The 27,961-nt window shown below is 47.0% G+C and overlaps 1 protein-coding gene and 1 non-coding gene across 2 annotated transcripts; both read left to right on the forward strand.

The window, feature by feature from the left end:
• Window positions 1–687: 687 nt before the first annotated feature.
• Adsl (adenylosuccinate lyase) lies at window positions 688–27,002 on the forward strand. The gene is made up of 13 exons (XM_045153486.1): window positions 688–876; window positions 4,108–4,311; window positions 6,685–6,729; window positions 8,196–8,275; window positions 11,770–11,941; window positions 12,137–12,183; window positions 12,804–12,894; window positions 16,466–16,535; window positions 16,667–16,814; window positions 20,796–20,886; window positions 22,539–22,628; window positions 22,774–22,950; window positions 26,433–27,002. Exons 1-13 carry the CDS (start codon window positions 724–726, stop codon window positions 26,517–26,519), a joined length of 1,455 nt encoding a protein of 484 aa, XP_045009421.1. The 5' UTR covers window positions 688–723; the 3' UTR covers window positions 26,520–27,002.
• Window positions 7,172–7,278, forward strand: LOC123461838. Its single transcript, XR_006637903.1, has one exon. It is a non-coding gene; the product is annotated as a U6 spliceosomal RNA (small nuclear RNA).
• Window positions 27,003–27,961: the final 959 nt, after the last annotated feature.

Here is a 27,961-nt window from a genome sequence, read left to right on the forward strand (position 1 = left end):
CTCAGGCTGACCTGGAATTCACTGTGTAGTCTCAGGGTGGCCTCCAACTCACAGCAATCCTCCTACCTCTGCCTCCCGAGTGCTGGGATTAAAGGCGTGCGCCACTATGCCTGGCTGTTTTTTTTTTTTTTTTTTTTTAAATATTTTATGTATTTATTTGACAGAGAGAGAATGGGCGCGTCAGGGCCTTCAGCCACTATAAACAAACTCCAGACGCATGCGCCCCCTTGTGCAGCTGGCTGAGGTGGGTCCTGGGGACTCGAACCTAGGTCCTTTTGCTTTGCAGACAAACGCCTTAACCGCTAAGTCATCTCTCCAGCCCTTTTTGTGTTTTCTGGGGCAGGGACTCTAGCTAAAGCCACGGGCTCGCTTCGAACTCTTTCTTCAGCCCTCAGGAGTGCTGAGATTTAAAGGCGTGAGCTGTCCATCATGCCTGGCATGACCTTGAACTTCTGATCCTCCAGCTCCAGAGTGCTGGGATGACAGGCCTGCCAGTCCAAGGCAGGTCTGAATGCGCTTTCTCAGATGGGAGGACGGAGGAGATGCTGAGCGGTGCGGTGACCCAGGAAGTGCTGACTCACTTTCTGAGGAAGGGGTCTCCGGACGCAGCTGACTCGGGGGGGCGGGGCCGACCGGAGGAAGTCCCGCCCCCTCCCCCCCGCACCCAGGCTTCCGTCTCCGGTCGCGGGTGCCGTGGTCTGCGGCGAGGGTGGCGTGCACGGGATGGCCGAGGCAGGTGACCGTGGCGGGCTGGACAGCTACCGCTCCCCGCTGGCGTCCCGCTACGCCAGCCCGGAGATGTGCTTCGTGTTCAGCGACAGGTTCAAGTTCCGGACGTGGCGGCAGCTCTGGCTGTGGCTGGCGGAGGCGGAGCAGGTAACGTGCGCGGCGGGGGTGCTTTCGGGCCGGGTGTCCCGTGTCCTGTCCCGGAGATCCGCGCTCCAGGGACGGCCCGGCACGGCGGGAGGCCGGGGCGCCGCCCACTCCCCTTCTCCTCCGAGGGTTCGAGACCTGGAGTGGCCTTTCCCCGGCTCGGCGCCCGTTAGATGCCTTGCAGACTTGGTGCTGGGGACAAAGCCTAATCGCCCCAAGCTACCAAGAGCGGAGCTGGAGGACTGGCCTCTCGCGGGCTCCGAGCCCGGGCTTCCTTCCCCAGCCCCGCACAGACCAGGACTCCCGAGGTAACGGCGAGACGGTGAATCGGAAGTTCGAAGTCATCCGCTGCTTACGGAGCTCAAGGCCAGTGTAGGCTACAAGAGACCCCAAAACAAAACAAAGTGGAGCCGGAATTTGAACCTGGGTGCACTTGAGAGCCTGAACTGAGCTGCTCAGCCACTGGTCGTGCCTGTGAAGTTGGGACTGGTGACAGCGTGGGAAATCTGCTCTGGGCTGCGCCTGGGCCTCTGAAGTCGGTGGGCTCCGGGTGGGGGTTATTTGAGGGACTCCGTGGATGCCTTATACTGCAGCTGCTCAGTCCAAGTTCTAGCCATGCCCTAAGGGGCAGCGAGGGGAGGGCTCTCCTCAGGAAAGGAGATCGAAGGTGATTCAGAGGATTGTCACTCCTCGAGTTTCAGAGGAAAGGGCCACCCAAGCGCGGTAGCAGTGTCCTCACAAGCAACCCTCTGAGCAGTGCTGAGGACCCGGACTTTGATCTCCCGTCCCCATCCAGCTCCCACCGCTGTTCTTGCAAAGCATCACTTGAAAAGTTAGCAGATGTGTCATTCCCACCGTTTATGACTAAACATAACGGCCCAGCAGTTCTCAAAACCCCTAGGTAGGGTCCGTGCTGTTACTGTACCCATTTCACAGGTGAGAGAGAAATGGAGGCACAGAGAGCTAGTGAACTACCGGAGAGTGGCAGGCCTTAACCGGGCACTGCGATTTGTGTGTGCTTCTGAGAGTGTGCGTTTCTGGCAGGTAACCAGTAAGTGGCTCCAGGATGAAACTGGAACGTGGGGTTGGTTGAGTCTAAGCACAGCTTGAGGTGCTGCACCTTTAGGCTTGCACTGCCTCTTGAGTATCAAATTAATTACCACATATAAAGCCTAAAATTGACTATGTACCCTAGGGGGCCCTTGAATTCATTCTTGACCCTCCTACTTCTATCTCCCAAGTGGTAGAATTATAGGGGAAATAAGAATTATGGGGGGGGGGAACTGCTTGGAAGAGGAAGCAGTGAACTGAAAACGTATTTATCTGTTTTTGTGTGCGAGAGCGTGAGACAGGATTGGTGCGCCAGGGCCTCCAGCCATTGCAGTTCAACTCCAGATGTGCATCCTTGTGTGCATGTGTCACTGTGCGTCTGACTTACGTGGGGCCTGGAGAGTCGAACATGAGTCCCTAGGCTTCACAGGCAAGCGCCTCAAATGCTAAGCCATCTCTCCAGCCCTGGAAATGTACTATTTATTTATTTTGGTGTGTCTTCCCACCATCATATCCTGATAGGGTCTCACTACATAGTCCAGCCTGGTCTCAAACCTTGAACTGTGGTGCTCCTGCCTCTACCTCCCTAGTGCGGGGGTCACAGGTATGAGTCACTTCATCTGGTTTATGGAGCACTAGGGGCCAAGCCTCATGCACAGGAGGTTAGCATTCCGCCCACTAAACCACATCCGCAGCTCTGAATTTTTTATAATATTTTCATTTATTTATTTGACACAGAGAGAGAGAATTGGCAGCACCAGAGCCTCCAGCCACTGCAATCAAACTCCAAACACATGTGTCCCCTTGTGCATCTGGCTAACGTGGGTCCTGGGCAATTGAACCTGGGTCCTTTGGCTTTGCAGGCAAACTCCTTAACCGCTAAGCCAGCCCCTGAAATTTTTTTATATATATATATTTTCTTTATATTTATCTGAGAAAGAAAGAAAAAAGCAGAGGGAGAGAATGGGCGCACCAGGACCGCCAGCCACATGCTCCACTTTGTGCATCTGGCTTATGTGTGTCCTGGGGAATCGAACCTGAGTCCTTTGGCTTTGCAGGCAAACACTTTTACCACTCACTAAGCCATCCCTTTTTACATGTTTTTGACACAGTGTTTCACTTGAACTCATGATCCTTCTGCCTCACCCTCCTGAACACTGGGACTGTAGGCAGCTCCCACCATACTTGGCTTTACAGAAAAGTCCATATAAGTCCATGTAAACCCGCCTCCCTTACGCATTGACACACTTAGAGCTAAAGGTTAAGTAATAGAACAAAGGTCTCTGTGATGGAATAAACATTCTGGAGGGCGGAACAGGTTAAATAAATGTTTGGAAATGTCATGCAGTGACTAGGCTCATAGAGCAGGATGTTTTATGTTGATGCTAGGGAAGACCTCACAACAAATGGTGTCGGAGCTGAAAGGGAAAAAGTCACGGTTAGGACCACATTGTGTCCTGTCTTGAAGCTGTCTTAGGATATAATTTACCATGATTCGTTGAAAGTTCTGCCCCCACTGAGGCAGTTGCAGAGGTAGGGTCTCGCTGTAGCCCAGGCTGACCTGTCATTCACTATGTAGTCTCAGGCTGGCCTGGAACTCACAGTGATCTTCCTACCTCAGCCTCTCTAGTGCTGGGATTGAAGGTGTGCTCCACCAAGCCTGGTGATCCCCACTGCACTTTTAGCTTGGTTGCCCCAAGTTTTTTTTTTTTTTCTAATTTTATTTATTTGAGAGCGACAGACACAGAGAGAAAGACAGATAGAGGGGGAGAGAGAATGGGCGCGCCAGGGCTTCCAGCCTCTGCAAACGAACTCCAGATGCGTGCGCCCCCTTGTGCATCTGGCTAACGTGGGACCTGGGGAACCGAGCCTTGAACCAGGGTCCTTAGGCTTCACAGGCAAGCGCTTAACCGCTAAGCCATCTCTCCAGCCCCAAGTTTTAATTAAAGAATTGAGCAGCCGGGTGTGGTGGCAAACGCCTTTAATCCCAGCACTTGGGAGGCAGAGGTAGGAGGATCGCCATGAGTTCAAGGCCACCCTGAGATGACAGAGTTAATTCCAGGTCAGCCTGGACCAGAGTGAGACCCTACCTTGAAAAAAAAAAAAAAAAGAATTGAGCAATGTTACTTCAATTCAAAAATTATGACACCAGGGTCATTTGACTTCCCTTTTCCTCGCCTGTAGGCATTGGGCTTGCCTATCACAGATGAGCAAATACAGGAGATGAAATCTAACCTAGACAACATTGACTTCAAGATGGCAGCTGAAGAGGAGAAGCGGCTACGACACGATGTGATGGCTCACGTGCACACATTCGGCCACTGCTGTCCAAAGGCTGCGGGGATCATCCACCTCGGTGCCACCTCCTGCTATGTCGGAGATAATACAGTAGGAGCCTCTGTGGTTTAGACTTAGACTTGGTCCTTAAATACATTTACACATTATTTACTTATTTATTTTGCAAGCAGAGAGAGAGAGTGAGTGAGTGTACCAGGGCAAATGAACTCCAGATACGTGGTTTTACCTGGATACTGGGGAACTGAACCCCAGTCATTAGACTTTGCAGGCAAGCACCTTAACCACTAAGCCACCTCTCCAACCCATTTACACATTGTTTAATTTTTCAGACTTTCTGAACAAAGGCTTTATAATTTTGCCATGGCTTTTGAAAAGAACGGATTGCATTATAATTGTTAAATGAAACTGAATTTGTGTCTTGTAATCAGATGTAGCAGAATAGCAGCAAGTATTTTCTTGAGCACTGAGTAGGAACCAGGTGCTGATTTGAGTATTTTACCCATAGGGCTTCATTTATTCTTCGCACATACTCTTAAGAGATTGAAGCTGTTGGTTTCATTATTTTATTCATTTATTTATTTATTTATTTTTAAATATTTTATTTTTATTTATTTATTAGAGAGAGAAAGTGGGGTATGTCAGGGCCTCTAGCCACTGTTAATGAACTCCAGATGCATGTGCATCTGGCTTACATGGGATCTGAAGAATTGAACCTGGGTTGTTAGGCTTAACAGACAAACACCTTAACCACTAAGCTGTCTCTCCAGCCCATTTTATTTATTTATTTATTTTTGGTTTTTTCAAGGTAGGATCTCACTCTTGCCCAGGCTGACCTGGAATTAACTATGTAGTCTCAGGGTGGCCTTGAACTCATGGTGATCCTCCTACCTCTGCCTCCCATGTGCTGGGATTAAAGGCGTGCACCACCATACCTGGCTTATTTTATTTTTTAATATTTTTATTAATTTATTTGCAAGCAAAGAGAGATAGAAGAGAGACAGGGAGAATGGGCATACTGGGGCCTCTAGCTACTGTAAACAAACTCCAGATGCATGCACCACTTTGAGCACCTGGTTTTATGAAGGTACTGGAGAATTGAACTCAGGTCATTAGCCTTTGCAGGCAAGCACCTTAACCATGCTTTAACTGCCAAGTCATCTCACAGGCCCTTTTTTTTTTTTCCTATTTGTTTGTTTTTGTTTTTTTAAGGTAGGGTTTTGCTCTAGCCCAGGCTAATCTGGAATTCACTATGTAGTCTCAGATTGGCCTTGAATTTACAGTGATCCTTCTACCTGAGCCTCCCCGGTGCTGGGATTAAAGGCATGCACCACCACACCCGGCTCCCAAATGCTTTTATTTTTTACCTCCCTCAGGAGTATCTTTAAAGCCTTGGGGTGAGAATCAGTGGTAGAACACTTGGCTAGTACATTTGAAGCTTTGAAATTAAAAACTAATAATGGACTGTGGAGATAGCTCAGTGACTAAAGGTACTTGCTGGCAAAGCCTGCGGCCCACACAGAGTCAGATGAACAATGTGATACATGCTCCAGGAGTTCATTTGCAGTGGCAAGAGGCCCTGGAGCGCCCATTCTCTCTCGCTCTATCTCTGCTTGCAAACAAGTAAATAAAAAAATATCTTAAAAACAACTAAATAGGGCTGGAGAGATGGCTTAGAGGTTAAGGTGCTTGCCTATGAAGCCTAAGGACTCGTCCTTGACTCTCCAGGTCCCACGTAAACTGGACGCACAAAGTGACGCAAGGTCGCACATGTGCACAAGGGGCACATGCGTGTGGAGTTTGGTGGCAGTGGCTGAGGCCCTAGCGTGCCAATTCTCTCACTCTCACATTAAAGGGGGGGGGCAGTCTGTTGGGCTTGCCTCAAAAAAAAAAATATTTTTAAGCTTAAACTTTGATGTTCTAGGTTATGCCTGCCCATGTTAGCCGATACAAATGAGGAAAGAGGGTGTGTGGCATTTGGGAGTTTCTCAGACCTAGCCGTTCTTCTCTAGGAAGAGAAAAGCTTGTGGACCTGCACATTGTCCTGTCAATGTAGACCCCACATACTCTGGTCTTATGGGTATAAAAGTTTGGTTCCTTATGATCTTACTAGGACAGCTCTCTAAGCTGCTATACTCAAGAAACCGTAATAAGAAAAGGATAGCCTCCTAGCATCTTCTGACACACCGTGGGTTGCTCACCATGAGCAATTGCCTATAGTGAGAGTGTTATGTAGTAATACTATTTGTCGGAGCTGTTTAATATTAAACCGCTGAGCCGGGCATGGTGGCGCACACCTTTAATCCCAGCACTCAAGAGGTAGGAGGATCACCTTATGTTTGAGGCCACCCTAAGGCTACATAGTGAAGTCCAGGTCAGCCTGGACTAGAGTGAGACCTTACCTCAAACCCCCCCCCACCAAAAAAAAAAAAAAAAAAAAATTAAATCACTGAATTTCCTTTACAGGACCTCATCATTCTTAGAAATGCATTTGACCTGCTTCTACCGAAGGTAAGAGGTAGGCAGAAGTTTCCTGCCCACTTTAGGGTTATTATAATCGATGGGTTTGTTATAAATAAGTCAACATAGTATCTATCTATAGCTTATCGTTTTTCGGTTTTTCTGATATAGACCCTGTTAATCTGTGGAATGCTTCCTTTTTTTTTGGTTTTTCGAGGTTGGGTCTCACTGTAGTCACAGGCTGACCTGGAATTCACTACTATATACTCTCAGAATGGCCTTGAACTCTCATGGCGATCCACCTACCTCTGCTTCCAGAATGCTGGGATTAAAGGTGTACCTAGCTAACTCTTGCTTTTAAAACACTGTGAGTCAGGTATGGTGGTTGACGCCTGTCATGCCAGCACTTGGGAGGCTAAGGTGGAAGAGTTGCCATGAGTTCAAGGCTAGTCTGGGCTACAGAGTGATACCTTGTCTCAAAACCAAAACACAGGTGCTCACTTCGGCAGCACATATACTAAAATTGGAATAATATAGAAAAGATTAGCATGGACCTAGTACAAGGATGACATGCAAATTTGTGAAGTGTTCAATATTTAAAAAAATAAAAACACAGGGCTGGGCAGATTGCCTTATGGTTAAGGTGCATTCTTACATAGCCTAACGACCCAGGTTTGATTCCCTGGTACTTACATAAAGCCAGATGCATAGTGGCACATGCATTTAGAGTTTGTTTGCAGTGGCTGGAGGCTCTTGTGCCCATTCTCTCTCCCTCTCTCCCTCTCTCCCTCTCTCTCCCTCTCCCTCTCTCCCTCTCTCTCTCTCTCCCTCTCTCCTTCTCTCCCTCTTCCTTTCTCTCCCATCTCTCTGCTTGCAAATTAAATATATAAAGAACACACATATGCATATACAAAACATGTTTTAGTTAGGCATGGTGGCACATGCCTTGAATCCCAGCACTTGGGTCTGTTGGAGGCCAGCCTGAGACTACATAGTGAGTCCAGGTTAGCCTGGGTTAGAGCAAGATCCTGCCCCAAAAAACAAAGACACTATGAGTGAATGCTTAAAACAGCCTTTTAACTGGGGAGGGGTCTGTGCAAACAGAGACTGTTGCTGAGGGATATACATTGGAATGATGGCCCTATTACTCTGGGATGCTCTTAAAGTAGTGTGTGACGTGTTAGGTAGCTGGCTCAGTTTTCAGGTGTTGGTGTTCATGAACCTCACCCAGGCACTTAGAAGAAAGATGGAAAAATAGAGATTTTTTTTTTTTTTTTTGAGACAGAATCTGTCTCTCTCTAGCCGGGGCTGGCCTCGAGCACCTCCCAGTCCTCCTTACCTCCACCTCCTGAGTGCTAGCATTAGAGATGTGAGCAACGATGTCCAACTCATAGACAACTCTGCTTTCTATGATCCAGAGATCTGATTTTCTATAAAATGGTTGGAAAGTTTAGTTCTAGCTGTGATATGAACTCAGTGTGAATTCACCCTCTCTCCTCTATCATCTCTTCATGTAGCTTGCTCGAGTGATCTCTCGGCTTGCTGACTTTGCTAAGGAACGGGCTGATCTACCTACCTTGGGTTTTACACATTTTCAGTAAGTAATAAGATTGCTTTTGGGGGCACTGGACTTATTTATGTGCATGCGACTTTCAGTTCTTTCCCAAGGTAAACTTGAAGTGAAGAATCTCAAAACATGGGTTTTTACCATTTTCTGGAACCCCCTCTTGCCTCCACTTGGGCAAGAGTTCTACATTCCTTCCTTCTCTTATGTTCTATCTATTAATAATTTTTTTTTTTTGAGGTAGGGTCTCACTCTAGCCCAGGCTGACCTGGAATTCACTATGTAGTCTCAGGGTAGCCTTGAACTCAAAGTGATTCTCCTACCTCTGCCTCTCAATTGCTGGGATTAGATTAAAAGTATGCACCACCAGACCCCACTTTTTTTTTCATGTTTTTTTAATTGTTTTATTATTTTTATTTATTTATTTGAGAGTGACAGAGTGAGAGAGAGAGAATGGGTGCGCCAGGCTTCTGGCTGGTTTTGATGAGACACAGCTGGACTTGACTCTGACCCACCCCCTAACCTTGTAACACTCCAGCCTTCCAGGTCCTGACCTGGAGGAGGGTTGTGGGTCACTCTCAGCATTCTTGTCTGGGCCCAAACAAGTCTTTTTGTTGTTGTTGTTTTTCAAGGTAGGGTCTTAATCTAGCTCAGGCTGACCTGGAATTCACTATGTAGTCTAGTCTCAGGGTTGCCTTAAACTCAGGGAAATCCTTTTACCTTTGCCACCCAAATGCTGGGATAAAAGGCATGCATCACCACTCCTGGCTCTGCCTTTTTAAAAATGTTTATTGGCCGGGCGGGGTGGCACACACTTTTAATCCCAGGATTTGGGAAGCAGAGGTAGGAGGAATGCGGTGAGTTTGAGGCCACCCTGAGACTTCACAGTGAATTCGAGGTCAGCCTGGGCTAGAGTGAGACCCTACCTCGAAAAACAAAAAAAAAAAACCAACAAAAAAAAGTTTATTGTCTTAGAGAGAATGAATGAATATGAATGGGGGCTGGAGAGCTGGCTTAGTGGTTAAGGGAGCTTGCCTGTGAAGCCTAAGGACGAAAGTTAGAATCCTAGATTCCCCAGTACAATGTGTACTGATTTTTAGGATTGGTGAGAATTTTTATGGTTACTGAATAAAGCCCTTTAAAACTAAGCTGGACGTGGTGCCGCACGCCTTTACTCCCAGCACTCGGGAGGCAGAGGTAGGAGGATCGCTGTGAGTTCAAGGCTACCCTGAGACTCCATAGTGAATTCCAGATCAGCCTGGGCTAGAGTGAGACCCTACCTCAAAAAAACTTTTAAAAACCCAAAAAACAAAACTTACTAGCCAGGCATGTTGGCTTATCCTGTAATCTCAGGATTTGGAAGGCTGAGGTAGGAGAATCACCATGAGTTTGGGAGTAGCCTAGGTTAATAAGAGTAAGACTTTGCTTCAAAAACTACCCCTCCCCCCAAAAAAAGATAGCTTATGATTTTACTACTGGGCATTAGTGACAGATCTGAGTAGTGATGAGCATCTGTTGTAGTGCTTTTCTAAAAAAATATTTTTTATTTGAGAGAGAGAAAGAGGAAGAGAGAGAGAATGGGCACGCCAGGGCATCCAACCACTGCAAACGAACACCAGACGCATGTACCCCCTTGTGCATCTGGCTTATGTGGGTCCTGGAGAATTGAACCTGAGCCCTTTGGCTTTGCAGGCAAGTGCCTTAACCGCTAAGCCATCCCTCCAGCCCACTTTTTTTTTTTTTTCCCGTGAGGTAAGGTCTTGCTATAGCCCAGGCTGCCCTGGAATGCACTCTGTAGTCTCACGCTGGCCTGGGACTCACAGTGATCCTCCTACCTCTGCCTCCCGAGTGCTGAGATTAAAGGTGTGCGCTGCCATGCCCAGCCTGAAGTAGCACGTCATTGACACACACAATAGTGCAAGAACATTTGAGCTTGTGAAAGCCTGTTGCACTAAAGCTGCCTTAAAATTAGTGTCCATGTCACCGGGATGTGTAACCTGGGTTTTTCGTGGGGATTTGCGTATTCCAGACATTTGATGTAAATGGAATTGTACAATGTGCAGCCTTCTGAGAGCGGCTTCTTTTGCTTAGCATGCTTCTTTTTTCTTTTTTGGTTTTTTGAGGTAGGGTCTCACTCTGGCCCAGGCTTACCTGGAATTCACTATGTAGTTTCAGGGTGGCCTTGAACTCACGGCGATCCTCCTACCTCTGCCTCCTGAGTGCTGGGATTAAAGGCGTGCGCCACCACACAAGGCTCTCCCTTAGAGTGTTTCTGATACTCACCCATGGGTGCAGCTCATGTGAGAACTCCAGTTCTCTCTGTGGTCAAATATCCCATTATGTAGATAACGATAGACCATATTTTGTTTTTGTAGTTATCACTTGATGAGCATTTGGGTTGTTGGCATGTTGTGGCTGTCATGAATAATGCTGCCATGAACAAGGCCATGTAAATTCTCCTTACTTTGCCTTTACTGATAATCTCTGGTCAGGAGTCAACAAGGGAAATCCTCCTGAGATTTAGGTGGGGATGTACTGCAGCTCTGGGTTTTGCCAATGGTCAGTGTCATTTGCCTAAAATGGCCACATGCACCCGAGGACAGTTAGGATTATAGCCTAACACAGAAATCACAAACTTACTTAAAACATGAGACTTTTCATATCAGCAATGTGATACAATTTTACACTGAGTAGAATGATTATCAGAAAATATCAAGCATTAGTAAAGAGAAAATGAAAAAAAAAACAGATAAAATCTTCATGCACTGATTAAAAAAAGGGGGTACCCACATAGAAAAACTGCCACAGACTTCTTTAGCAATTCCAACCCTATGTACATACCTAATGGAAATGCATGTAATGTTCAAAAACACATAACACCAATCTCTATGTTGTTATAATCAAAATAGTGGTTAACTCCTGGTGAATGACATGGTAATGATTGGAAAAGGGCACACGGGGACTTTATGATGCTGCCTATATTCTGTTTCTTGATGAGGATGCTGGTTATATAAGTGTGTCAAGCTTTTGAGAATTCATTGAAATGTATGCTTTCCTATGTATACTATGCTTTAAAAAAGTAAGTATGGCAAAATTTGTACTTAGAAATAAATTTAATATTAACAGTCTATATTATCATTAAAGATAAATAAAATAAACTTTCAACTGAAGAAGGTAAAAAAATATAAGGTAAACCCAATGAAGATAAAATTAAAATTATATTTAAAAAAAAAGTGAGATCTTTATTTATTTATACGCTGAGAGAGTATAGACACACCAGGCCCTGTTGCTGCTCCAAATGAACTCTAGATTCATGTACCACTGTCCATCTGGCTTAACGTGTGTGTGGAGCATTGAACCTGGGCTGAGAAAACACACGCACAAAAAGAAAAAGAAAGAATCAAGACCCGTGAAGTTAGGCTGTGGTCTGAGATGTCTTTGCTCACTGGGCTCCTATCAGGCCTACTCAACTGACCATGATTAGGAAGCATCGCTGTCTGCCGTCTGTCTGTCTATCTGTCTTTCAGGCCCGCTCAGCTGACCACCGTTGGGAAACGCTGCTGTCTTTGGATTCAGGACCTCTGCATGGATCTCCAGAACGTGACACGTGTCCGTGAGGAGCTGCGTTTCCGGGGCGTGAAGGGTACCACTGGCACTCAGGCTAGTTTCCTGCAGCTCTTCGAGGGAGATCACCAGAAGGTATTCTAAAACTGACCCAAGGGGCGCTCGTAGTCAGTGGCCCACAACATAAGGCTGCTTCCGGGATGATAGGAGAGCTTGGTGTCAGAATGGGCTACAAAGAGGACATAGGCCAAGGCTTGGGCGAGCTGAGCTGTTGGAACGCTTCATACTGGGTACTTGGATTTCTACAGGCCTGTGTCTTCTCTCCCCCAGGTGGAGCAGCTGGACAAGATGGTGACGGAAAAGGCAGGATTTAAGAGGTATGCACATGGGAGTGCTATTAAACTGTTGGCAGGCCTCCAGATCGGAGCTGAACTGTTTCGAAATTTAGTTTATCTGCCAGTTTCCTTCCATCTCAGGCTTAGTATTTTCATAATGGTCTGGCTCCTTATAAGTTGTAGAAAAAGGAAATTACTTCAGTTTCTTGCAAGAATAGCCTTGCGCATGTTACTGGTGGGTGTTTTTGTTGTTTTGTTTTGTTTTTGTTTGGTTTGGTTTTTGATCTCACTGTAGCCCAGACTGTCCTGGAACTCTAGTCCAGGTTGGCCTTAACTTTTGGTGGTCCTCCTACGTCAGCCTCTCTATTGTTGGGGTTTTAGTCATGAGCCACCATGCCCAGTTGTTTGTTTTTTGAGATAAACTCCCTGGAGAACCCAAACTGGTCTTGAATTAGAAGTCCTTCTGGCTCATCCTTTCAAGGGGGGTTACAGGCACACTGCCATAGCCAGATGATCTTGCTGTTTTTGTTTTTCCTGGTCAGGCCCTCTGGGCTCAGTGTTCCAGGAAGCTCAGCGTTGCTTAGTATGTCTTTTTGTTTTGTCTGTTTGACAGTCACTTTTTGACCTATTTTAACACAAATCCCCTTTCTGTGTATCTCTAGGGCTTTCATCATCACAGGACAAACCTACACACGAAAAGTAGACATTGAGGTGGCATCTGTGCTGGCTAGCTTAGGGGCATCAGTGCACAAGGTAAGGGTGGGGAGCAGAGCTATGGGGACCAGAGACAGACCAAACCTTTTTTTGGTTTTTCAAGGTAGAGTTTCACTCTAGCTCAGACTGATCTGGAATTCACTATGTAGTCCCTGGGTGACCTCGAACTCATGGCGATCCTCCCACTTCTGCCTCCCGAGTGCTGGGATTAAAGGCATGTGCCACCGTGCCCGGCTCATAGCAAACCTTTAATTGTCTCTCTCAACATCATTTCTAACAAGTAGCATCCTATAAAGAAGGCCCTTAAATTCAGGTGTGCTAGGGGGCTGTAGAGACGGCTTGGCGGTTAAGGCACTTGCCTTCAAAGCCTAAGGACTCCAGTTCTATTTCCCAGTACCAATGTTAGCCACATGCACAAGGTGACACATGTGTCTGGAGTTGGTTTGCAGTGGCTAGAGGCCCTGGCATGCCCATTTTCTCTCTTTCTCTCTGCGTACCTCTCCCCCCCCACAAGTAAATCAATAAAATATTTTTTTTTAAATTTAGGTGTGCTTAAGAAAAGGACTAGATTTTGATTTTCTCTTTTTTTTAAAGAAGCAAATAAATTATCGATTTGAGAAAGAGAGAGTGGGGCAGATGAGAGAATGAGATCAGGTACGCTAGGACCTCCAGCCACCACGAATGAAGTCTAGATGCATGGGCCACTTCGCATCTGTTTTTTGTGGGAAGTGAAGAATTAAACCTTGGTCCTTACGTAGTTGCAGGCTGGCCTCAAACTCATGGCAGTCCTCTCTCTGCCTCTCCAGTGCTGGGATTAAAGGCGTGTGCCGCCATGCCTGGTGTTGCAGTCCAGTTCGCATTGCTGGTAGAAATCACCCAACCAAGAGCAGCTTCTGGGAAAAAGAGATTCATTTTGGCTTACAGGCTTGAGGAGAAGCTCCACAATGGCAAGGGGAAATGATGGCATGAGCAGAGGGTGGACATCACCCCCTGGGCAACATAAGGTGGACAATAGCAACAGGAGAGTATGCCAAACACTGGCATGGGGACACTGGCTATAACACCCATAAGCCCGCCCCCGGCAATACACTCCCTCCAGGAGGCATTAATTCCCAAATATCCATCAACTGGGAACCTAGCATTCAGAACACCTAAGTTTATGGGGCCACCTGAATCAAACCACCACACCTGCTATATTTTTGTTGTTGTTGTTTTTTATTTATTTAGTTGAGAACAACAGACAGAGAAAGAGGCAGAGAGAGAGAATGAGAATGGGTACGCCAGGGCCTCCAGCCACTACTCCAGACGTGTGCACCCCCTTGTGATCTGGCTTACATGGGTCCTGGGGAATTGAGCCTCGAACCAGCTTAACCGCTAAGCCATCTCTCCAGCCCACTTGGCTATGTTTTTAAAATTACTACTAGAACTATTTGTCCATCTTTTTGAAGGGTTTATTAAAATTGGTATTTCTGAGCTAGGTGTGCCGCTGCATGCCTGCAACCTGAGAGCTTGTGGGCGGAGGAGGGGGATTAGGATGTCTTCGCCTACATAACAAGTTAAAGGCACAAGGGCTTCATGAGACCTGTCCCAAAGGGGTGGGGGAAGTGAGGCTGGGAAGATGGGCCAGTGGTTAAAAGTCCTTGCTTGCAAATGTGCCTGTTCAATTCCCAAGCCACCCCCATAAACTGGATGCAAAAAGTGCAAGTATCTGGTGTTTATTTGCAGTGGCAAGTGTCTCTGGCATGCACACCCACATGCACCTTAAATAAATAAAATATGTTTTTCTTTTTTTAAAATTTTTTGTTTATTTTTACTTATTTGAGAGTGACAGAGAGAAAGAGGCAGATAGCAGACACGTGCACCCCCTTGTGCATCTGACTAACATGGGTCCTGGAGAATCGAGCCTTGAACTGGGGTCCCTAGGCTTCACAGGCAAGCGCTGAAACACTAAGCCATCTCTCCAGCCCATAAATAAAACATTTTTAAAAAGTGAGTTTCCAACCAAAACAAAAAACAAAAAAAATCCAGGTGTGGTGGCGCACGCCTTTAATCCCAGCACTTGGGAGGCAGAGGTAGGAGGATCGCCATGAGTTCAAGGCCACTCTGAGACTACAGAGTTAATTCCAGGTCAGCCTGGACCAGAGTGGGACCTACCTCAAAACAAAAAAACAACAACAACAAAAAACAAAAACAAAAATATTGACTTTCCTTGCCAGTCATGGTGGTACATGCCTTTAATCCCAGCACTCAGGAGGCAGAGGTAGGAGGATTACCGTGAGTTCAAGGCCACCCTGAGACTACATAGGGAATTCCAGGTCAGCCTGAACTAGAGTGAGACCCCACCTCGGAAAACAAACAAACAAACAAAAAATTGACTTTCCTTGTTGTCATTGCATGACGTTTCTTTATCTTTTATTTTTCTTTTTGTTTTCTTGAGATAGGGTCTGAACTTTAGGCCAGGCTGGCCTTGAACTCACTGATTCTTTTAGGCGTGCACCGCCACACTCAACTTGTGGTTTTTGGTTGTTTTTTTTTTTTTAATTTTTATTTATTTATTTATTTATTTGAGAGCGACAGACACAGGGAGAAAGACAGATAGAGGGAGAGAGAGAGAATGGGCGAGCCAGGGCTTCCAGCCTCTGCAAACGAACTCCAGATGCGTGCGCCCCCTTGTGCATCCGGCTAACGTGGGTCCTGGGGAACCGAGCCTCGAACCGGGGTCCTCAGGCTTCACAGGCAAGCGCTTAACCGCTAAGCCATCTCTCCAGCCCTGGTTTTTGTTTTTAATGAGACAGGGTTTGCTGTGTAACCCACACTGGCCTCAAATCCGTGATCTTCCTGACCTCATTCTCCGGAGTGCTGGGGTAACTAGCACTGCACCACCACGCCCAGCGTCATGCCTTAGGCAGTGGTTAGCAGTGTTTTTGTCTTTCAATTTTATTTATTTATTTATTTTGATAGAGAATGGGCACATCAGGACCTCTGGCCACTACAAACAAACTCCAGATGTATGCGCCCCCTTGTACATCTGGCTTACGTGGGTACTCGGCAATCAATCCTGGGTCCTTAGGCTTTGCAGGCAAATGCTTTAACCACTAAGCCATCTCTCCAGCCCCATTTGTGTGTGTGTGTGTGTGTGTGTGTTTTATCTTCTCTTTTTTGAGAGACAGAGTATGGGTGGGTACACCAGAACCTCCAGCTTGCTGTGAACGAACTCCAGACACACGTGCCCCTTGTGCGCACGTGCAACATTGTGCGCTTGTGTCACTGTGCATGTGGCTACATGGGACCTGGGGATTTGAACATGAGTTCTTAGGCTTTGCAGGCCTTAACTGCTAATCCATCTCTCCAACCCCAGTGGTTTTATTACGTACTGCTGGTGTTGGATACAGGGCCTTGTACATGCAAGGCAAGTGCTCTAGTATCGAGTCACACCCCAGCCTGTGTTCCTTGAGTTGGTCATTCCAGCTCTGTAGGAGCAGAGAGTAGCCCAGGTAGCCTTGTGAGGTCTTGGGCAGGTCGGGCTGGCCTCAAACACCTCAGCAGGAGACGCGGGAACTCTTCACCCCGCACTCCTGTGTGCTGATGGTGCCTGGCCTTCCTTCCCCAGATCTGTACTGACATCCGCCTCCTGGCGAACCTCAAGGAGGTGGAGGAACCCTTTGAGAAACAACAGATCGGTGAGTGTAAAGCAGAAACCTGGGAGCGCCACCAAGCGCTGGAGAGGCACGTGGCCATGTGCTGGAAGGGCGGCTGGCGCCACGCTGGGCACTTACTGTGCCCTCTGCACCTTCTCGTCCTGTGTGGGCAGGCTCCAGTGCGATGGCTTACAAACGGAACCCCATGCGCTCGGAGCGTTGCTGCAGCCTTGCCCGCCACCTGATGACTCTTGTCATGGACCCCCTGCAGACAGCTTCCGTGCAGTGGTTCGAACGGACCCTGGATGACAGCGCCAACCGGTCAGTGGAATGGGGATGTCACGTTCAGGCCAGAGGGCGGAGGGCAAAGGGAAGTGGCCTGGAGCAGAAGGGCATACTTGAGCATTGCTGCCTCCCTCCTGGTCCCCAAGGAGTGGAACATAGCAGGAGGCAAAGACACCGAAGCCCAGGATGATAAACACTATGATCAAAGCATACCGAGCGCGGAGGAGGGAGGAGAAGCGGAGCAGTCCGATAACAGGAGACGCCTTAAGACTAAGGAAGCAAGAGCTAGAGATGTTGCTAACGTGCTTGCCCAACGTGCACAAAGCCCTAGGTTTGATCTCCAACACCGTTTAGGAACTAGACATGGTGACTTAATCCAAGCACTTAGGAGGTTGTCAGGTTCACATTGCTGGTAGAAATCACCCAACCAAGAGCAGCTTATGGAAAAAAAAAAAAAAAGTTTATTTTGGCTTACAGGCTCGAGGAGAAGCTCCACAATGGCAGGGGGGAATGATGGCATGAGCAGAGGGTGGACATCATGCCCTGGCCAACATAAGGTGGACAATAGCAACAGGAGAGTATGCCAAACGCTGGCAAGGGGAAACTGGCTACAACACCCATAAGCCCGCCCCCAACAATGCACTGCCTCCAGGAGGCATTAATTCCAAAATCTCCATCAGCTGAGGAACCTAGCATTCAGAACACCTGAGTTCATGGGGGACACCTGAATCAAACCACCACAAAAGTGGAGGTCAGAGAACAAGAAGTTCAAGGTTGCCTACATAGGGAACTTGAGGCCAGCCTGGGCTAGAAATCCTGTCTTAAAAATAAAATTTAAGGGCTGGAGAGATGGCTTAGCGGTTAAGCGCTTGCCTGTGAAGCCTAAGGACCCCAGTTCGAGGCTCGGTTCCCCAGATCCCACGTTAGCCAGATGCACAAGGGGGCGCACGCGTCTGGAGTTCGTTTGCAGAGGCTGGAAGCCCTGGCGTGCCCATTCTCTCTCTCTCCCTCTATCTGTCTTTCTCTCTGTGTCTGTCGCTCTCAAATAAATAAATAAATAAATAAAGTAAAAAATAAAATAAAATTTAAGAAAAATATATGGGCTGGAGAGATGGCTCAGTGGTGAAGGCACTTGCCCATAAAGCCTAAGGACCTGGCTTCAGTTCCCTAGTACCCACATAAAGCCAGATGCACAAAGTGGCACATGCGTCTGGAGTTCATCTGTAGTGGTTCAAGACCCTGGAGCACTCATCCTCTCCTTCCCTCCTTCTTTCCCTCCCTCCTTCCTCCCTTTTCTCTCTCTCAATTAAATAGTTTTTGTTGTTGTTGTTTGGTTTTGGGTTTTTTTTAAAAGAAAGAAATATAGGAACTGGGTATGGTGGCACATGCCTTTAATCCCAGTACATGGGAGGCAGAGGTAGGAGGATCACTGTGAGTTCAAGTCTACCTTGAGACATAGTGAATTCCAGGTCAGCTTGGGCTAGAGCACGATCCTACCTTGAAAAAAAAAAAAGGCATTTAAATGCAAACATTAGGACACAGAGGCAGGAAAAGATCGACCTAGCAGTGGGTGAGGATGAAGTCATTGTGGCTAAGACGTGATTACGGGTAACAGCCGCTTGTGAAGGGCTGTACAGGCCCCGAAGAGGAATTTATATTTTATTCGGAAAACACATAGATGTCATTATGTTGTCTTGACACAGTGACGTTCTTATTTGTCATGAGATGGACCAGAAGTAACTAATAAGTAACTAATAACTACCCATTCTACTTTATGCCTAAATCCATTAAAAGCAGGTTCATGGGCTAGGGAAATAGCTTAGCAGTTAAGGCATTTGCCTGCGAAGCCTACGGACCCCAGTTCAGTTCCCCAGAACCCACGTAAGCCAGATGCACAGGGGGTACATGTGTCTGGAGTTCATTTATAGTGGATGGAGGTCCTAGTGTGCCCATTCTCTCTCTCTCTCACACAAATAAAGAAATAAATTTTTTTAAAAAAACAAAAGCAGGTTCATATTACTTTCCTTTGCTTGTAGTGTACTAGGATAACTTTTTTTCTTATGCTTTCTTTTTTTTGGGGGAGGAGGGCTTTTTGGGGTAGGGTCTCACTCTAGCTCAGGCTGACCTGGAATTCACTGTGGAGTCTCAGGGTAGCCTCGGACTCACAGCGATCCTCCTACCTCTGATCCCGAGTGCTGGGATTAAAGGTGTACGCCACCACGCCTGGTGTCTTGTACTTTCTTTCAGTTGTTTTTTTTTTTGTTGTTGTTGTTTGTTTGTCTTTTGAGGTAGGGTCTCTCACTCTAGCTCAGGCTGACCTGGAATTCACTATGTAATCTCAGGCTAGCCCCAAACTCACAGTGATCTACCCATTTCTACCTCCCAATTGCTGGGATTAAAGGCACGCACCACCATGCCTGGCTTCTTTCAGTTTTTTTAGAAATTAAAATAGTTTTATTTATTTACTTGAGAGAGTATGGCACATCAGGGCCTCATGCCACTGCAGATGAACTCCAGGTATGTGCGCCACTTTGCATCTGGCTTCACAGGTGCTGGGGAATCCAACCCAGGCCAGCAGGCCCTGCAAGCAAGTGCCACGTATGGCTTTTCTCCCCCAGCAGGCTCCGTAGCACTGTTGAGCATTATTACAGCTAATCAACAGGGAGGAGGCGTCCAGCTCAGCTCCAGCTTGATTTCTCAGTGTCCTCCAGCCCAAGCATGTGGAGTCTTCAGCAGTAGGATTTTACCATCTAGTTCTGATGGGCGACCAATAGCCCTGGTAATAGCCTCTGTCATTAGGGAGCATCAGACCTCTCCCTGACCAGCAATTCACCAGGTTTCCCACCCCTGGCACTGAAGTTTTCCTGTAACAGTCTCCAGCATTATCCACTCTGCAGGGCACTTCCACCCAAACACTTGTTTTGTTTTTTTCGTTTTGTTTTGAACGTGGGGTCTCACGGTAGCGAGGGTTTACCTGGCACTCACTCTGTAGTTCCAGGCTGGCCTTGTGCTCAGAGATCCTCCTGCCTCTGCCTCCCGAATGCTGGGATTAAAGGCATGTGCCACCATGCCCGGCCCAAACACTTTTTTGTGTGTGTGATTTTTTTTTAAGTTTTTATTAACATTTTCCATGATTATAAAATATATCCCATGGTAATTCCCTCCCTCCCCACCCCCACACTTTCCCATTTGAAATTCCATTCTCCATCATATTACCTCCCCATTACCATCATTGTAATTACATATATACAATATCAACCTATTAAGTATCCTCTTCCCTTCCTTTCTCTTTCTTTTTTTTTTAAGTAGAATCTCACTCTAGCTCAGGCTGATTTACCCTCATCCCACCCCTTACTTTATTTATTTATTTATGAGAGAGAGAGAGAGGCAGACAGAGAGAATGGGTGTGCCAGGGGCTCCAGCCACTGCAAAAGAACTCCAGATGCATGTGCCACTTGTGTGCCTGGCTTACGTGGGTTCTGAGGAATCAAACCTGGGTCCTTAGGCTTCACAGGCAAACACCTTAACTGCTAAGCCATCTCTCCAGCCCATCAAACTTATTTTTTTTTTCAAAGTGGGGTCTCACTCTAGCCCAGGCTGACCTGGAAGTTACTATGTAGTCTCAGGTGACCTTAAACTCATGGCAATCCTCCTACCTTTGCCTCCCTAGTGCTGGGATTAAAGGTGTGTGCCACCATGCTCGGCCTGCCAATTTTTTTTTTTAATTTAAAAAAAAAGAAAAGAAAAAGACAATGGCTGGAGTCAGGTGGGTTTGAGGTATATAAAGGTTCACCAGGTAGAAACCTTAGGTATTCAGTCTGGCACTTGGGAAGTGGTCTGGAGAAGAGACAATCTGAGATTCATAAGGACATTAAGGTGAGTCAAGTCACCAGGTTGAAGGAAATGGTTCAGAGCGTACATAAATCGTGAGACACCAACAAGGCAGCTCCCTGGGACCCACCCTGCATCCATGCGAGGTTTTTGAGAGCACCATCTGAGTGGTCGCTTGTTTTGTAGACGGATCTGTTTGGCTGAGGCATTTCTCACGGCGGATACTATATTGAATACGCTGCAGAACATTTCTGAAGGATTGGTGGTGTACCCCAAAGTAAGAGACCTCAATTAAAGTCAAGTATCAGGGAGGGGCTGGGGCGTGGGATGCGAAGTGCTGGGGGGGGGGGAGGATTGAGTGTATTTGCAGGAGGCATGGGCTAAAGCTTCCACTGGGGATTTTTCGTGCTTTAGTGCTAGGGAATAGGGCTATGGACTTCACAGACATGTGCCTGGACTGAGGGAAAAGAAGAAATTGTCTTAAGCCATTTACAAGCAAGAATTAGTAGTGCTGGATAACTAACCCAAGTAGGAGGTTCCGTTTGCCTTTAACAGAGGAGGTGCTTTCGGGACTGTTCCAGTAAAGCAGCCTCTGGAAGCTTACATAAGCCAGTATGTCTTTTGTTGTGGATTTGTTTCAAGGTCAGGTCTCACTCTAGCCCAGGCTGACCTGGATCCCACTGTAGTTCCAGGCTGGCCTTGGCCTCTCTGAGATCTTCCTACTGCTGCCTCCTGAGTGCTAGGAGATCAATGGCTTGAGCCACCATGCCCAGCCAATATGCCTTCCCCCCCCACCCCCCAGGTCAGGTCTCGCTGTAGCCCAGGCTGACCTGGAACTCACTCTAGTTCGAGACTGCCCTCAAATTCATAGTGATCCTCCTACCTCTGCCTCCTGAGGGCGGGGATTAAAGGTGTGTGTCACCACACCCCACCTGGCTTCAATATTTGTGAGTTTATGTATGCAGTGGGGGTGTGCATACATACATGTATGTGGAGGGCTAGAAGTCAACATCCAGTGTCTTCCTCATTTGTTTTCCACTCTTTTGGGGGGGGTATTTTCGAGGTAGGGTTTCACTCTAGCCCAGGCTGACCTGGAATCCACTAGGTAGTTTCAGGGTGGCCTCAAACTCATAGCAATCCTCCTCCCTGTGCATCCCTAGTGCTGGATTAAAGGCATGTGCTTTTTGTGTGTGTGGTGGGGAGGTGTCAAGGTCGGGTTTCATTCTAGCCTCAGGATGGCCTCAAACTCACAGCAGTCCCCCTACCTCTGCCTCCCAAATCCTGGGATCAAAGGAGTGTACCACCATGCCCGGCCTCCAGCTTATTTTTTGAGACAGGGTATCTCACTGAACCTAGAACTCCCCTTCAACTATACTAGCAAGCCAGCAAGCTCCCGAGAGCCCTGTGTCTGCCTCCCCTGCGAGGGGATCACAGATGTATGCCACCACCCCTAGATTTTATAACTTTCACATAAGTGTGTGAGATCTAAACATTCATCCTCATACATTTAACTGACTGAACGATGTCCCCAGCCCCAGGATTCCTTCAAAAAAAAAGATTAAAGCTTTGGGGCTGGAGAGTTGGCTTAGCAGTTAAGACACTAGCCTGCGAAGCCTAAGGACCCAGGTTCGATTCCCCAGGATCCACATCAGCTAGTTGCACAAGGTGGCACATGTATCTGGAGTTCATTTGCAGTGGCTAGAGGCCCTGGTGCACCCATTCTCTCTCTCTCTATCTGCCTCTCTCTCTGTCAAATAAGTAAGCAACATTTTTCTAAAAAGCTTTACAGTTTTAGGAAAACATATTATTGAGTCATAGCTCGTCCTCCATCTGTAAATACTGGGAGTCAGTCGCCCTGCCATGCGCGTTACTTGCCCTAGGTGGTGGTCTGCAGTGTGTGACATTGAGGCCTCTGTCTTGTCCTTCTAGGTAATCGAACGGCGTATCCGGCAAGAGCTGCCTTTCATGGCCACTGAGAACATTATCATGGCGATGGTCAAAGCTGGGGGCAGCCGGCAGGTGCGTGCCAAGCAAGTTACTTACAGAGAAACCACGAAGGAGTTAGGTCTGACTTTGGCTTTGTTGTGAAGTGTCCCGAGACTGTTGGTGGGTGTTCAAACACCCCCATTAGTGGTGAACTAATACTGCTTCACTCCCTCCCCAGGACTGTCATGAGAAAATTAGAGTGCTTTCCCAGAAGGCAGCTGCTGTGGTTAAGCAAGAAGGGGGTGACAATGACCTCATAGAGCGGATCCAGGCAGACCCCTACTTCAGTCCCATTCACGCGAAGTTGGAGCACTTGCTGGACCCTTCTTCCTTCACTGGTCGAGCACCCCAGCAGGTAAGCAGTAAGCAGCACTCCTGAGGAGTCTTCCCAGAGGCCCCGTGTTTGGTGTTTTCAAGGCAAGGTCTGCCTCTAGCCCAGGCTGACCTGGAATTCACTATGTAGTCTCAGGGTGGCCTCGAACTCATGGCGATCCTCCTACCTCTGCCTCCCCAGTGCTGGGAGTAAAAGGCGTGCACCACCATGCCTGGCTAGAGGCCCTGTCTTTTGCAGAACCTGGGGTGCTATCTTTGATATTTTGTCTTTGTGGAATGTATGGAATGGGGCTCCCTAGGAAGACTACAATGTAAAGATGTTGCTGTTTTGAGTGGCCTTAGTGTTGTCCCCTGAGTGTTTCTCAGAATTCTATCTCATGGTGCTATCATACAGATTGAAATGCCGGAGCATGGGTCTTAATGAATATTCCCCACTGTAGTAGCCTTACATTGCTGGGGTGAGCTTCCAAATTGGGCAGTTATGAAGGAAGGGCTATTTACTGAAGCTGACAGATCCAGAGGAAGTTCCTTAATGGCAGAAGAAGCTGGCCCCCTTTCACAGGCCTGAGCAGAAAAAGAAAAAGCCACGCCACTAGCTGCACTGCCACACCACCCAGCACGCTTAGGAGTTCCAGGCAAAGCTCAAGCACTTTGCGAATCTGTAGACTGGAATTCCCAATCTACCTCCACATCGTAGGGCTGGAAGCTAGGATCCGCCCAGTGACACCTCCTCCAGCCAGGTGGCTGCAGATCTAAATTACAAACTCAAAGAAAATCCTGAATATGTTGGAGGCCATCCATTCAAACTGCCATACCCACTAAGACTGCCAATTCACTTGCTCTCTTTTTTTAAATTTTTTATTTGAGAGAGAGAGAGAGAAAGAGAAGCCGATAGAGAGAGAAAGAATGAAAGAATGGGCATGCCAGGGCCTCCAGCCCCTGTAAACAAACTCTAGATGCATGTGCCACCTTGTGCATCTGGCTTATGTGGGTCCTGGGGAATCGAGCCATGATCCTTTGACTTTGCAGACAAGTACCTTAACTGCTAAGCCATTTCTCCAGCCTGTCACTTTTATTTTTATTTTTTTGGCGGGGGGGGGGGTGTTGAGGTAGGGTCTTGCTGTAGCCCAGGCTGACCTGGAATGTAGTCTCAGGGTGGCCTTGAACTCACAATAATACTCTTACCTGTCCCAAGTGCTAGGATTAAAAACACATACCACCATGCCCAGCTTTCATTGGTTTTTTTTTTTTTTTTGGTTGTTGTTTTTTGTTGTTGTTGTTCATTCTTATTCATTTATTTGAGAGTGACAGAGAGAGAGAGAGAATGGGCACACCAGGGTTTCCAGCCACTGCAAACAAACGCCAGATGCGTGCGCCCCCTTGTGCATCTGGCTAACTTGGGTCGTGGGGAACCGAGCCTCAAACCAGGGTTCTTAGGCTTCACAGGCAAGCGCTTAAATGCTAAGCCATCTCTCCAGCCCTGTTTTTTTTTTTTTTTTTTTTTTTTTTAATATTTATTGTTTATTTGAGGGAGAAAAAGAGACCTGGGCACACCAGGGCACCTAGCCACTGCAAACAAACTCCAGATTCCTGCACCACCTTGTACATCTGGCTTTACATGGGTACTGGGGAACTTAACCTGGGTCCTTTGGCTTTGACAGCCAGCACCTTAATTGGCTAAGCCATCTCTCAGCCCATAGTTGTTTTTTTTTTTTTAAGTGAGTAGAAGAGTTAAACTTTCAAGCCTTTATTTGGCTATGTGTTTAGCTCAGTCCTAGAGTAATTGGCCTAGCATGAGAGAGGCTCTGGACTCAATACCCAACACCACCAAGAAAAGAACATTTACTGAGTTCCTATTAGGTACTTGGGATATTGTTTTTTTTTTTTTAATTTAATATTTTGGGGCTGGGGAGGTGTCCTTAGAGAGATGGCTGGAGAGAATAAGAGAGAGAATACGCATGCCAGGGCTAGAAACAAACTCTAGATACCCCACGTGGTGCATCTGGCTTTATATTGTTACTAGGGAGTTGAACCTAAGCTGGCAGGCTTTGCAATCAAGCACCTTTAACCACTGAGCCATCTCCCCAACTCAAATGTTTTTGTTTGTTTGCTTGCTTGCTTGCTTGCTATAGGGTCTCACTAGCTCAGGCTGGCAAGGAATTCAGTATGCAGTCTCAGGGTAGCCTTGAATTCACAGCGATCCTCCTACCTCTGCCTCCCAAGTGCTGGGATTAAAGGTGTGTGCCACCACACCCAGCTCAAATATTGTTTTTAATTCTAGATTTACCTGGATCCTAATATTGCTTGTCTTCATGGAGCTCAGAACTTTAGATCATTTAATATAATATAATATATTATAATATAATATAATATGATATAATATAATACATTTAATATTTTAGATCATTGTAATATCAAGTCGTACATGCAGAATTTAAGGATAGTTCCTTCTGTGGTGGCTGAGTCTATTAGTATATTAGAAGTTGGCAGACTTCTTGCAAGACGTCACAGCTGAGCTGGGAACAGCAAGCACTGAAGGGATGACAAGCAAGCAGCTTTAATCATGAGCATTGCTGGAGTGGTCAGTGCCTCAGACGTCGTTACTGAGCAAAGTATGATGTTACATACCTGTAATTTCTCCTGCTCTAGAGGCTGAGGCATGATGCTCACAAGTCTGCGGGCCACGTAATGAGTTCAGGGCCAGTCTAGGTAACTTCAGCTTATCAAGACCCTGGTTCAAAAGAATCAACAAAAAACAAAAATCACTGCTTGTTTTGTTTGTTTGGGAGAGGGAGAAGATTGCTGCTTTGCCAAACTGGAAGAAAAAAAAAAAAAATCCACCAGGTGTGGTGGTGTCTGTTCATAACCCCAGCACTTGGGAGAATCACGAGTTCAGGGCTTTTCTCTGCTGGATTTGGAGGCCAGCATGGATTACAGGAATCGCTCAGTGGGGGCGGGGGTGGAGTCAGCTGGAGTCGCGACTCCATGGTAGAGTGCTTGTCAGGCATCCCCAAGGCCTTGGGTCCACTCCATAGCATTGCCAGTAAACGAATAAACAAACCTTAGCAGTTACAGGGTTCAAAGTCAGAGACAGACAGTTCATCGTTTGCATTCAAGTCACTCAAGTATTATGTAGAACTTGAAATTTAAAAAGTCTTGAAACTGGAGGCCTGGAGACCATGTTGGAAGCTGCTTCAAATAGCCAAGGGACGAGGACTTAGCACCAAGATGGTGGTCAGTACAAACGAGGCAACGCCGAAGCCCAGGAGGAAGACGGGAGTTTCCCTGATGGTTTCAGCAAGGGTGACGGGGTGGCAGTGGTGAGATTGACTGAAAGGCCCCAGGGACAGTGTCTTTGTGGGTGTGGTGGGTTGAAGCAGCTGCCTCAGGAGACGCTGCTTCCAGGGGCAGTTGGGGAAATGGATGCCCGGGAGAGGAGTGGCTGGGCCAGGTGGTCGAGGAGCGCTGACGTTTTCTTTGGTCTTGTTCGCTTTCCCCCCGCAGGTGCACAGGTTTCTAGAAGAGGAGGTGTACCCCCTATTGAAACCATATGAAAGCGTGATGAAGGTGAAGGCAGAATTAAGTCTGTAGAGCTGGAAGAGAACAAGAGATCCTTGAGAGTGTGCTCATTTCTTTTGTGGGAAATCAAAGCAATAGTACTATGGTGCCTTATTTTACCTCAAGAACTTTTTAAGTTAAATCATGCTGCTTAGGGGCTGGGGGGTTGGCTCAGCAGTTAAAGGTACTTAGTGACAAAGCCTGTCAGCCTGGGTTTGATTCCTCAGCCAGATGCACAGAGTGGTGCATGGGTTTGGAAGTGTTTAAAAAAAAAAGAGAACTGTGTTGCTATTAGAGGCCAGGTTTGCTGGCACATGACTTTAATCCCAGCATTCAAGAGGCTGAGGTACGAGGATGGGCATGGATTTAAGGTCAGCCTGGCCTAGAGTGAGAGTCTGCCTGGGGGCTGGGAGGTGGGAATTGACAATAGAGACAAAGACATATTGTTTCCTCCACCTTTATAGCAAAACAAATTCATAATAAATGTAGCTTATTCCTTCTGCTCTCTGCAGCTGCCTCAAGTCTACAAATGTGTCTTAACTTAAAGTGGTATGGTGTCCCAGTAAACCTGTTGTAAGTTTAAAAAAAAAATGTTTAATGCACCTGATCCATCAAATATCCTTCCTTATCTACCCTGAATGTGCTCAGAATATTGACATGAGCCCACAGCTGGGAGTGAGCGTCTAATACAAACCCTAGTTGTAAAAAAGGGGAATGTTTAGTGTGACTCTACATTGTACTGTACTCTCTGTGCTGACACTCAGAAGTAGAGCTGGGGAGATGGCTTAGCGAGTGAAGTGAAGCCTAAGAACGCATGTTTGAATCTGCAGGTCCCACATAGGCAGACGCACAGTGACTCAAGCATGCAATGTTACACATGCACCACAAGAGGGCATACACGTCTGGAGTTTGCAGCAGGGAAGGCCCTGGTGTGCCCATTCTCTCTCTGTCTCTGCCTCTTTCTCTCAATATATATATATTTAAAGCAGTGCTTATAGCCAGGTGTGGTGGCACATGCCTTTAATCCCAGCACTGGGGGGGGAAGAGGGCAGAGGTAGGAGAATTGCTGTGAGTTCGAGGCCAGCCTAAGATTACATAGTGAATTCCAGGTCAGCCTGGGCTAGAGCTAAACCCTACCTTGAACAACCAAAATAAGAAAAAAAAAAAGTGCTTGGGCAGATACCCTGTCTCACCATTCTAACTTTGAGAATTTCTCTTTCTTTTCTTTTCTTTTCTTTTTTTTTTAAAGTAGGGACTCTAGCCAGGCTGACCTGGAATTCACTTTGTAGTCTTAGATGGCCTTGAACTCACAGTGGCAATCCTCTGACCTCTGCCTCATGAATGCTAGGATTAAAGGCATGCACCATCACGCTGGCTAACATTGAGCATTAGTAAGGTGAGCCATCCTAAGCCAGGACTTGGTCCTTTTGGTAGTTCACTGCTGGCAAAACAGGCAGGTGTCAGGCTTACTTAGC

This window comes from Jaculus jaculus, chromosome 6, assembly GCF_020740685.1.
Source record: "Jaculus jaculus isolate mJacJac1 chromosome 6, mJacJac1.mat.Y.cur, whole genome shotgun sequence".
Taxonomy (NCBI): Eukaryota; Metazoa; Chordata; class Mammalia; order Rodentia; family Dipodidae; genus Jaculus; species Jaculus jaculus.